Raw genomic sequence first — 13,192 nt, 5'->3', positions numbered from 1 at the left:
TAAGTCAGAAAATTTTTGTTCATAAACTGAATCTGTTGCTAGTTTCAATAAAACAAAGGTAGGTAAAATGGCACAAGCAGTTTTTTAAAGTAAACATGCTTGAAATGTGTCATTACGTCAAAAATTCATTTGTATAGTTCTTGAAGGTTGAGTGGGAAAGAAGCCAATCGTATTTCAGCTAGTTATTGCAAGCAAATCCATGTTTATTTTTAATTTATACATACAGAACCCTGAAGGCAATTAAAAACTCTAAAAGGCTCTAAAAGAGATAATTAAAAATTCTGTAATAAAACTAAACAAAACTGAAAACCCAAATTATTTCCAATGAATGCATTTAGCCTGTACATAACCCAATTTTCACAGGTAGAGTGTGTAATTGAACTTTTTATGGCCGTTGTTCCAATGATTAAATCAAATCGGCCACATTATGACACATATAAAATTTGTCATCCGAAAATTACGTAAAAAAATTAGGGTGCCATCGTTTTAGATGGAAATTATAAATAAATAAAATTAATTAATTTGAATAACATATTTCCAAGTGTTTAAATCTGTTCAAATTGATACTCAATCAAAATGTTGCAAGACATGAGTTGGTTTTTAGCACATTTCTACCGTTCTTTTGAAATTTAATAAAATCATAAAACATGCTGTTGTAATCTTACATTGTAATATCAGTAATACAGTAAATCGAATCACGAAAGTATGAAGGTTATAACCATTCATCACGTCCTAGGGAGTTATCTTCCTAGAGAGCTTGCTATTTCATTGCCTTTGTCAATTACCTAAACTGGGGTCAAGAATAGATTGTATTAGTCTTCAAAGTTCTTAAATTTTTTTGGGACATTCTGTACAGTGCATATGGTACAAATGTTTCTTTCCTCTAGTATGGATATATGGCTATATGGCTTTTACCTTATATCATCATAAATAATCACTTCTCACAGCAGACAGGAGTGAAAGTTTAATGTAAATAATGAATAAGGTTAAAACAGCATCCTAGCACTCTGGAGTGTTGAATAGGCGTAAAATAGTTAATCGTTTCTTAAATAAGTATGAAAAACTCACCATATAGGACACAGTATTACTTTTAAAATACAGGAATATTGGCATAGCCTGTGAGTATTAAGTACTTATATTAGCAACTACTGGTCAGCAGTCATCACAATATCTTTCAAATATCTTAGCCTGAATATTTGCAGAACACTAACATAACATGAGAACTCAACTATATTAGGTACAAGTTACGCTTATTTTTACGGTCCACAATCTAAAAGCGTTAGCAGAGAGTCTAATTCTTAAAAAAATATTAAAATTAGTTGAATCGCAGCAATCTGTTTTCCACTGTCCGACTGGTCACGAAGTGTGTGTTAATTAATTAACCTGCAGATAATCCGAGAGAATGTAGAGTGGAACCAACCCAAATTGGACACATTTAGATGTTACTGGGCTATCAATCTTATTGCGTAGTCTGTGGCCCCCAGTGCGATAATATTTGTGGGAACTAGTCCTTAAGTCGGTCTTTTGATTTATTACAAATTGCAAAATTATTGCGCACTGGTCCGGAAAGTGGCGTAGTCAATAGTTCCGCAATGTAAAGGAGAGCTTGATAAAACCCTCGAATGCAAACGATAATGGTAAACAATATGAAGAAACTATTCAAAGGGAAATCCGAAAATTTTTTAAAAATAATCGTCGTTTTACGCGTCTTTGTAGTTACGCACGTTATGTTTACCTACTTATTGTGTAAGTCAATTAAAAATAGCTCGATGGCATTGACTATGTTCCTCGACCTTTATGGCATCAGTAGTATATTTTTATACCCAGTTTAATGTGAAAACACAAATTGATTTGAACCATAACTTACAGCGTTTATTACATAATAGTTTGTACATTTTCTAGTTAAATTTAAAATTACTTGTATGCACTGACTATAAGTCTGACTCCTCTTAGAGAGTACACCTGTACTGTTTCGTACTTATTTAACTTGAACGATGCCAAAAATCCGATTGAACAGTCTTACAAAAGTGATTTGGATCATATTATCATTTAAACAGTTGATCCTAGGTATTGTATTAGGCAAAGGGCAGTAAAATGTATTCGACTAATTTAACAGTAGACATTGTACACTGAACCAGGAAAATCTATAAAATTGTAAGTGAATTTGTCGTTTCATACCATTAACAAAACCTGTATTTACATGTATGTTCAATCTGTGTCAATCGTTTAAGCCTCACATTTCTCCACTGCGCCTAATCCCCACGCATAATTCATCCAACGTTCCGGGGACCCTATTAAACGAGACTTTAATTGACAGATTTCTGATAAAGTGGTTAACACTTGTTTCCCGCATAGCGTTCCCGCGGTTTTTAACGTTTCGGTGCAGTTTGTATGCGCGGCGGACTGGGCATTCCGCGGATTGTTGTGAACCTGTGTCGAAACCCGCTCGACCAGACGACGGCTTTGATACACATTTCCTTGCCGGAATAGTGGAGCTTGCGACAAGCTGGGACTCGTTTGAATAACCGGGTCACCAGGTAAGATAGCAGCCGGCGGCTACATAGCAGTCGGTAGCCAGCAGCCAACAGCTAGCAGCTGGTAACATATCTCCAGTCAGAAGTACATCTGTAAGGCGTGAACGCTACCTAGGTAGCTGTGCTTGCGACATACACGAATTATTATCGGACTCGCACTTGTATACACGGTTGATTTAGATAGGTGTTGCCCTGATTTACTAGGACTAGCTTGGTGTGATACTGCGACCGTGCTAACAGGCGTTATTTTAACCCGGGTTTATTGGTCTAGGTGTTTATGAGAGCTGTAAATACTTGAAACCTATCGATTAGTCTATTGACTACGCTAGACTCTTGGACCATATGGGCGATAAGGCCGGCGATAGTAATGCTATTGACTAAATGGAACCGACGTTGTATGACTTTTAATGACAGTGACATACATTTTGAGGCGATGCTAAACTGGCACAAAATTAAAGCAACGTTGATAGATTACTGTCTTTTTTTGGATTTTAATATTCTTTGAGTTCATATTTTGCAATAATTGATGTAATGCACAATTAATATAATTATACAGGGCGTCCCAATAAAACTGTGCAACTTTGTTGCAGTGTAAACATTTTATTGACATGCTTACACACGTTTTAATAAATGTAAATTAACACACATATTCTTTGGTTTTTCTGGATCAGTTGATCACAAAAATCAATATTGCTTCTATTGTTGGCAAAAAAGACAGTCAATACAAATCTAACTCTGACCACACCCCAGGTCGCATTTCATCAGTAATGTTGCTAAAGGCGGCTCTCAATTTCAATTCTAGAACATTGGGGAATATCGACTTGTAACTTAGTTTTTGACAAAACACCAGACGATTTTTATTTGTTTCGATGTACCAATCAACACACTGAGCTTTCTCTTGCACGTTCATGATGCTTGCCTTATTTCAGTTTATGTTTTGAAGTTTCTTTGAACGACAACAATGATACAGCTGATACGTGCAAATAATTTTGAAAAAAATCTTTATGAGTTGCTCTATCATATGGTAATTTGAAAAAATATCTATGGAAGCCTAAATAGATTGTATTAGGGTTCAAAGTTGTTAAGTTTTTTTGGGACATTCTGTACAGTGCATATGGAACAAATGTTGCTTTCCTCTAGTATATTGAATCGCCCTCTCTTCTTAATTCCCGCTGTGTACGTGATTAGCTAAGTACATGTGTGACATGTCTACTATGTTGTAAACGTAAATGAACTAAGTATTTTAAGTCATTTTTATGTATTCTTTATGTTTGTTGTGATACTTAATCTTATCCTACAACTTAAAATGTGATCTACATATACCTAATATCAACAGCCAATATGATAATCTATATTTAACAATGTTAAAATGTAATTACATCCGAAGAACAAAAATGCTAATTCAAATTATGGGTATGGCCAATGGCCATGACACAATAGTGTCTAAACTTGGGTAACAATGGGTTAATTTGCATTGTTCACGTGAGGTATGTAAGTCACAAACCATTGTTATCCTTACTACTTATTGTAACTGGAATAATTTTCGATGCAGGCCTTCGATAGTACTAACGTTAATGAAGAAACAATGCATTAATAAAGAAAAGTGCGATAGCAAAATGTTCGTCCGATTACATTTACTTGTTCAGCCCAGAACCATTCTGAAACTGTACAAAGCTTTTAGGACTGAATTTAGTTAAAGATATTTTTGTTTCGACGTTTGTTTTCTTTGTAGATCCCTTTAAAATAAGGGCGCACTCAGGGAGCCATTCGCAACTTTCTCCAAAAATGTAATTACAATTATATTACCATTACCATCATATGTTATATTATATTATATGTTAAAATAGGTGCGCATTTAAAGGCTAAAATTATAAAAAAAGTAACAGGCAAATGTTCCAAACAAGTTTCAAAACTAAATACCAAGTGTTAAGTGGCTTGTTCTCTAAACTGTGAAGCCCTAGGGCCATGGCCCGAGTGGCAAAAGACCTTGCTTGCTTATCTCATATGTTCAATGGCCTAATTTGTGATCGTGGAGAAATCTAATCTAATATTTTCAGTGACCTCAGTTGATTTATAAAAGCTATTTCGAAACATCCCACGGAAAGTTTAAAAGAAATTTTAATGATTTCAGCTGAAAAATACAACAGTATACAAGTATCGCGTCAAGGATATAATAAAACTGGTCATGCCTTACATGTCCGTAAAATTAATTAGTTATTGTTTGGCTTTATTTGGAGTTATCCAACACGTAAAAGACTATTTTTGTTTTAAATTAGATGTACTGGGTGGCCAAAAAAAGTACTCATCATTTCACGGCGATTATTTTTTATTAGCTGTATAAACTTACTCTGTCTTAAAACTAAGTGCTCTACATGTTTCCCACCATTGTTTATTACAAAGTTCATTCAAAGTACATTCTAAAACTTTATCATTTGAAATGTCCATAAAGGAGTCACTATAGCTGATTTTGAGCAGGTTGAACGTGTTGATTAAAAGAAAGTATTATGCTTTATCGAACTTAATGCTATAATATATCATGTATATTTATCAATCCGTTCCAAATAGTTTATCAAACCATTACTACTATCAAAATGATACAAGAATAAAAACCACAGTCACAAAACAGTAGGAGCTGGAGTTAAGTCGTTTAACTAATTTCGCTAAGTATTTACAAACTTACAAAGTAATGCCACAGAAAAATCGCAGTTGAGTTAGATGGAAAATAATAATATTTATCAAAAATATATGTATATAATTCCTAAACAATATTTTATACAATGTTAAAATAAAAACGTTTAGATTCAAACCGCATGTAAATTACGAGGAAGACCGTCCTAAGCTATTAGTGAAGTGGGAATGACTGGAGAAAACGGGTCTGCCTGGACAGGTTCTACGAGACGTAACTGGAAGATGTCCAAGGGCGAACAAGAAGCAGTGTGTCGTCGACCCTGGGGTAGCCACGGGCGTGCGGTAGGACATGAGTTTGCATCACGGGAAGAGAGCCTAGGGGTAACAGCGGCTTGTGCTGAGATAATCAGAGTGCATGGTAATATACTCATTTATGACTCTCAAAGGAGAATATAATTTTAATGTATTCGAATAAAAAGAATTTGAGTTTCCTTTCATAAGAGATATAACTGGACTTGTATATTGACTACCAAAACCATCAATGCGCATCCCACGGTTTGTCAGAATGTATACACTACAGCTCTATACAAGGCCATATGATGAGCTACCAGAACTTAGCTTTAATTTTCACAGTGATCCTGAAATACCTTACACCTTAACCCAGTACACTAAATACGTTAAAAAACTAATTAGTAGACAACTACCTATAAGTTGGTGGTTAACACGAAGTGTATACATAACATTTATTATAATCGAGCAACAATGCTTTAGCTTCCCAAAACACATTATTGAGGTTAAACATTCGATATCACACATTAACCTGAACTGTAAATGGATGGTTAGTCTTTCTTTATACTTAGCGTAAACGCAATCACTAGAATTGGCTGAATGATACTAGAAGACTGACATAAGTTCTGTTAATCATGTACTCTCTTAGAATGTGCCAAGACCATCAATGTTGGTCGGTAAATCTTTTAAACTCAATATATAGGGCGATTGTGCGTTCAGTGCGTGTGTAGGCCATTTAGCCGAGGAGTTCCGGATGGTGAGGGAAACCTTTGACTTTTGTTAGGGTACGGAGGTTTTATTTAACAAAAAATTAACATTGAGTAAGCCACTCACTTAGTGTGCTACAGTCTGCAATTCTATTTTATCTTATAATTATTCTATTTTATTTTAAGTTATTGTTACTGGCATAGTTTATATGACAATGTTTGCGATTTTAACAAACACCGTATGTATATAACACACTCTGTCGTTGGCTCAACTATTTAACGTACATTTACTGGCTAAAGCGTTTACAAGAGAATGACACATCTAGTTTGATCTATAGATGACAATATGGTGGTATAATTTACCTCATCGTGTAATCGAACTTGTTTCCTACTATGTACTATGTTCAAGTTTGCCATATTGACATTATGGAGTAAGCCAGGTCCACTCAACATAGAGTTTCCTATAGATGAGGATCCCCCATACTTTTCATCAATCAGAATCAACTAAACACTCCTATCTGCATCACACCCCTAACACATCTTCATCACCAGGCAACCCGATTTTCCCACACAAAGACCGTGTCTTCCACATATGCGACGTCCATGACGCAATCTCTAGTATTGCCCGCAGACGCTATGTGGAGCAGCTGGCCTGGGGCGTCGAGCAAGGACGACAACTCTGAAAATGAGATAGTACACCGAAATTGCTAATGCTGCGTCCCCGGTCGGTGAAAGGGCTTGGCTCCCCTCCACCCTCCCACTCTACACCCCCTACAGCCCTAAGTATAAATACTGGCCGTGACATAACAGGCCTATCATTCCGACCCTAGACGTAGTCATGGCTCTCAAGGTGGGTGCAGTGCGTGTGCTAGTGCGTGAGTGTGTGTGCGGTCGGGGATGAGTGCACGATTTGTGAATGTATAGATAAGTTTACGTTAAGCTAGTGTTTAATGTAGGGGAACTAGGTAATTAATAAAAATGTTATCCGGTTTTTAAGTAGTAAAACAGGTTTTGTCATTTGAATTCAAGCGTTGCGATATAATTATATAATTTTAAATAATCACAAGTATATATAATTTGTTATTGTTTTTTTTTACATGTAACGTGTTTTTCATTTCTTAAAACAAGTAAAAAATGTGTTGGCTTATTTAAGTCATTGTAAAGTTTTACTATGCAAAGCAGGTGTTTAACAAATAGTAGGGTGAGGTTTTTTAACTAATGTGAAAACATTTTTAAATTTGTGCATTAAAATTGTTTAACATAACAATATTAAGCTTAACAGATATAAAATACAACATATTCATACTTGTTTAGTTAAGTACTTCAAAAGGTTAATGTCAACTGTTTGCAATACATACACATTTTAACTGCATGCCACTACATACAACTACAACATACATCTTGGTACGAAACATTTCTTAATCTATTTACATAATCATCTATCAATTCCAAAACGTAAATCATACAATGTAAAATAAGTTTTTAGTGTTATCTATTCTAACCATATGACACTAACTTATAATCAGCAAGAATAAAAAGTTGCTAGAAAAAGGGTAAAAAGATTAAGAGTAGTCATTTGTAATCGTGGGTAATTTTATTTATAAATACACCTCTGTTTTAAAAATCGATACTAGTCTTAACCCTTCGAACAATAACAAAGATATTAAACCTAATTAGACACGGATGGATGCGTAATAATTAGGGTAGTAAAATTTTGGAAATAAACAACGATGGTTTTGAAAGTTGGCCATTGTTAAACAGCATAATCATAACGATTAATAATAACCAAATGCATTATTGGATATGTTATACGACATAACACATTTTAAAACGTATATTCGGATTATTCCGAGCTTATAATACATCATAATTTGTGCTTCGTTAAATAATTGAACAACTGTTGGCAGCTTCAGTCACCTACAGTAAATGTAATGTTGGTAGCTTTATTCACCTAATTAATATAAATCTATATCATTAGAAATTAGCTGTAGGTTTTAATACTGTATAAAATTATATGTATAAACAGGTAATTGTTGCTTCGTTTATGAAACTGAAATAGCACAATTCATTTTAAAGAGCCAATACAAATTGTATTGTAAAAAGTTTACTGTTTAAGTTGTAAGATGTTTTTAAATATTTGAACTACTATTCTATAAAGTGACGCACAGTTCTAGTTTGTATGCTAGTTACTAATTACACGTTGATAGTTAGTAATGAGGTTCTTATCAAGTTATAAATAAATATGAGATGCAATTCTAACAGAACGAAGTCATTTTCAATGCTATTACATATACTAATTAGTAACCATTTTTCGATACGAGCAGTGGTAAAGATTAGCTTTTCAATTGCGGTACTAAGATTTATATCATGTTAAAAACATTCTCTTATTAAATAAAGTTTCTTCCAGATCGTACTTGCTTCCTGCTTGCTGGCTGCTGTCTCAGCGCAGTACGCCCCCAAGCCCTACGCGCCTGCCCCCTACGCGCCCAAGCCCTACGCTCCCGCCCCCTACGCTGCCAAGTACGCCGAGCCTGAGCCCTACGACCCTAACCCTCAGTACAACTTCGAGTACTCCGTCCATGACGACAGCACCTACGACATCAAGAGCCAGCACGAGGAGCGTAACGGAGACTACGTGAAGGGATCCTACGAGCTGTACGAGCCCGATGGCACCAAGAGGATCGTCGAGTACTCCGACGACGGATACGGCTTCCAGGCTGTCGTCCACAAGGAGGGTGGCAAGGCTTACGCCCCTGCCCCTTACGCCGCTAAGCCCTACGCTCCTGCCCCCTACGCCCCCAAGCCCTACGCTCCTGCCCCTTACGCTCCCAAGCCCTACGCCCCTGCCCCCTACGCTCCCAAGCCTTACGCACCTGCCCCATATGCCCCCGCCCCCTACGCCCCCAAGCCCTACGCTCCCGCTCCTAGCTACTCCGGCTACTACAAGAAACCTGCTTACTAAGTAAGCTAGTAATTGTTACCTGATTATACCACCTATCACCTCCATTTCTGTTGTAAATATGTGTTCGCTCATTATTAGTTGTATATTTTTATACAAGAATAAATAATTTAATTTTTTACATTAAAACGTGTTTTTGATACCTCAATTTACTTCAATCTTTAAAACTAGTTACACATTCTAGAGAATATTAACTAAATACAGGTTGTACCACTTTATGAAATCGCAAAATGTTTTGAACCAAAAATGTGCGTTTTTGGTAAATTTAAATGATTTACCTTGTAATTGAGCTTTTCGTTGATAAACTATTGAGGAGTTGATGAAATTTAATAGTGTGATCGAGTGTGTATCAAGACTCTCAATCATATTACTATGACGTCGACCACAGGAGGTTAGTCTAACTATTTGATAAGATGATAATGCGAATTATCAGTTTGTTGTTGTTACACATAATCTGTTATATTTTTTTCGTAGTCAGTGTTAGGCCGATAAGAAGTACTTGATGTTGGTACTATAGATACATTTCAGTCTTCATGTAGTTAGGTTACTACAACTCTACATAGAACGTGAGTGAAAAGCTGGCAATTAAAAGATGCAATAAAATATTTGCACTTTAATCACTTAGGAGTTTGATAACTATATTGGCGTTTGATATTTCCGAAGACAAGTTGTGTTTTACCTGTGACTAGAGATGTTTATTGCTAACAAAACACCAATTGGTCTCAATTTTGGTCTGATTGGTTCGTCTCAGAATAATCAAAGTAGTCCTGAAACGCAGCTCACTAATCCCTCATTGACCACAAAATTCCTAGGTGTCATTTTTGATTCCTCCATCAAATGGTATGATCACGTGCAAAGTGTTGTTAACCGCACCAGTTCTGCTCTGTTTGCCATTCGAATTCTCAGTTCAACTTGTAGCAGGGAAGTTCTTGTGGATGTCTATCGTGGATATTGCGAAAGCATTTTGCGTTATGGCATTGCCGTTTGGGGAAGCTCTTCTGATTTGGAAAGAATACTTAAGCTCCAAAAAAAGATTCTTAGGCGCATTTTCGGTCTCTCCCATCGCCATCCTTGCAAGGAAGTGTTCAAAGATTCTGGCATCCTTACAGTACATTCGTTGTACATTCAGCAGGTCCTCATTTTGACCTTTGTCAACAGGGACCAATTTCAACATCTAGGGCATTTCCATGACCACCGGACGAGAAATGGAGGCATCCTCTGTTATCCGAGGCACAGAACTGCGGCCTTTGAGAGGAGTCCGTTTTACAGGGGGATCGATTTTTTTAACAAATTGCCTCAGGCAATAAAATCCCAAGACTCTTTGTCCCTATTTAAGAGGAACTTAAAATATTTTCTATGCTCAAATGCCGTGTATTCCGTCTCAGAATTTCTAAGCCTATAATGTGTATATATGTAGATTCTCATGTTGTATGTTTTAGTTTTAGTTTGTAAATATTGACGATGCATGATATTTGATACATGTTATTGTATACAAATCTAATGTGCAAATAAACGATTTGATTTGATTTGATTTGATTGAAACATTTCTTGTTAGTGAACAACTATAATAAAGTAACTGCTTACCAAACTCCCAGCAGTAGACTGCAGAAGAATGAAATTACCTGAAACAAAATTTAAACTTTAGTTATACCATTCATATATTTAGCTATACCTTTAGAACATAGCCTATTCGTAATCGTTTCACAAGTTGTTTTCCATATGATACCACACCTAAAATGCAAATACACAAATAATCTTGGTACTAAATTGTCTAAAACTGGCTACAACTATTAGAAAAATAATGTCCGCACAGAGGTAAAGTGTTGTCAAATCATAGAAAAATATCCTACTATCTTGAAAGGACGAGCTTTTGTAAGATACATTTAAATACTCCATTAAAACATTTAAAATATGCTTAATAGGAATGCAATATTCCCGAAAGTGTTAACAGTACTTAATGGTGTGTCGGTGGCTCGGTTAACTGACTTTGAATACGACTATGGATGACAGCGATGTTGTAGCTTTAGTTTCTGGTCCCCAGAACATTATTTTATCAGCACAGCTACCCCAGCTAGTTTCAACTTTACTGTATCGGCTCACACCTTACTTTGCTGGATACGCTCCAAGCACAAGCCTACGGTGGTTGGGCACATGTAAGGTTAAAAGGGATCGCTAACACCCCTCTTAAAACAAAATATAAAATATGAAAGATTACACTGGATGTTTTCACAGACATTCAGGTTGCGGATTTAAATTGAACAAGCTGATGGATATTGTTTGATGTATACAGCTTCCGATGTAATTTCAAGACTGAATGAATATAAATTAATAGGGTTTGGGGCTAAATATAAATATCATAGGGATTAGTAGTATTTAGGTAGTATTAGTATTTAGGTAGTATGTACAGTATTAGGTAAACACAAACAATTTACACAGTCAAACATTTATCTAGGTAGAGTTGTATTTATTTAATTTCTGTGCGATTTTGCAGTTATAAAATGTATTTTACTGAATTATTTGGTGACTTGAGGTTACCAAAAGAAAAAAAACCTACGCGTTTCATATGCATAAACAATTAATTGTACACCAAAATAACAAAGAGCCGCCAAATGTATTGATACAAAAAAGTGTGTTTTGGTAAATTTAAATGATTTACCTTGTAATTGACCTTTTGATTGATAAACTATTGAGGAGTTTATGAAATGTAATAGTGTGAATGAGTGTGTATCAGGGCTCTCGATCATATTACTATGGCGCGCGAATTATCGAATTTAACGAATTGTACGTTTCAAAATAGAAATAAAAACACATCCAAGTTCGCAGTGTTGTCCTAGAATAACATGTTATACTTATGACGTGGTATAATTAAAATTTAAGATAACAAGTAAGATGAAAAACACAAATTTTAGTCTGCAGTTAATAAGGTTATTTTAATATTTTCATTACATTAATACCATTTGTTATGTAATGTTTACATTGTTCCTACATAGCCATACACGAAAATCTTACATTTTAGATCTTCAAAGTAATCCTACGTGTAAAAACTTTATCAAGTAATAAAGTATCTTTGAAAAACTATCAACCAAAATTATTCTTATTCCATCAATATTGAAGATCAATATTTTATGTATTTACAATTGAAGTGCAACTATTGGCCTAAAATATGTATTCTAATACTGCAATAACAGTAATTATATCGAATCCTAATTTGCAAGGTTCAAAAGGATCGATAACCTTTAAAAAAAAAAATAAACGTTGAAAATACACTAAGCGATTTTAAGTAATATAGCTACGTATAAACATGTTTTTTATCAATTTCAAAATATGTGTTGTTTATTAGTAATGTAGTTATGGTAACAAAAAGTAAATAGGAATGAACCTTTTTTGAATTTGTGATTTTAATATAAAACGTTTACACAACATCAATCGAAGAACATCCCTGATCGCGTAGCGGCAAACCCAAGTACATGTCCAATGTTAAATCCAATGTCAAACAGGGAATGAATTTAATTTTTTTTATGGAAATATTTTAACAAAAATACAACCACAAAAGTTGAAATTCACTTCTGCAGGTTTGCTGCGGGAAGGGTATTTAATGTATAGTCGTTTATGTTCCACTAATCCATAACAATCTAAACAATACATGTAAATATAATAATAACTGCATTACTGAAATATTTACACATTTATGTGTAAATATTTAAGTTATGCAATCATTACAAAAGTGACGCGAAGAAAACATTATATCATAGGGTTGTAATCTTTTTTTTCACCACACTGCGATGTTTTAGTGGTTTTACAAACGTTTATTGGAGGCCAACACTTCGTATTGCTGTCTATGCCAGTTGTCATCGTCATTTGGGGACCAAGCAGGTTTTTACATCCCTAAGGCCGAAAATCAGCTATCCAAGTGGACAGCTGATGTAGAAAGTAAGTACTTGCATAAATCATTAATTCATATTAAACACAACGAGTGTCCATATCATTTAGCATTGTAATAGACTTGTTTTATTGTCACCGCTGTCGAGCAACTATTTATTATTATTTTTGCTGATTCCTCAAATTATTTCTTTACA

The 13,192-nt window shown here is 35.0% G+C and overlaps 2 protein-coding genes across 2 annotated transcripts in view; one reads left to right on the top strand and one right to left on the bottom strand.

Annotated features, from left to right (window-relative positions):
• The window catches only part of LOC128991335 (neurobeachin-like protein 1), a 423,043-nt gene that overhangs the window by 263,906 nt on the left and 145,945 nt on the right, over positions 1-13,192 (bottom strand). The window lies entirely within an intron of this gene.
• Positions 6,981-9,245, top strand: LOC128991352 (cuticle protein 7-like). The gene is made up of 2 exons (XM_054414159.1): positions 6,981-7,007; positions 8,565-9,245. Exons 1-2 carry the CDS (start codon positions 6,996-6,998, stop codon positions 9,117-9,119), a joined length of 567 nt encoding a protein of 188 aa, XP_054270134.1. The 5' UTR covers positions 6,981-6,995; the 3' UTR covers positions 9,120-9,245.

This window comes from Macrosteles quadrilineatus, unplaced genomic scaffold, assembly GCF_028750875.1.
Source record: "Macrosteles quadrilineatus isolate MER2022 unplaced genomic scaffold, UCM_ALF_1.0 Scaffold_4__1_contigs__length_99947679, whole genome shotgun sequence".
Lineage (NCBI taxonomy): Eukaryota > Metazoa > Arthropoda > Insecta > Hemiptera > Cicadellidae > Macrosteles > Macrosteles quadrilineatus.
This window is presented reverse-complemented; position numbering and strand designations above follow the sequence as displayed.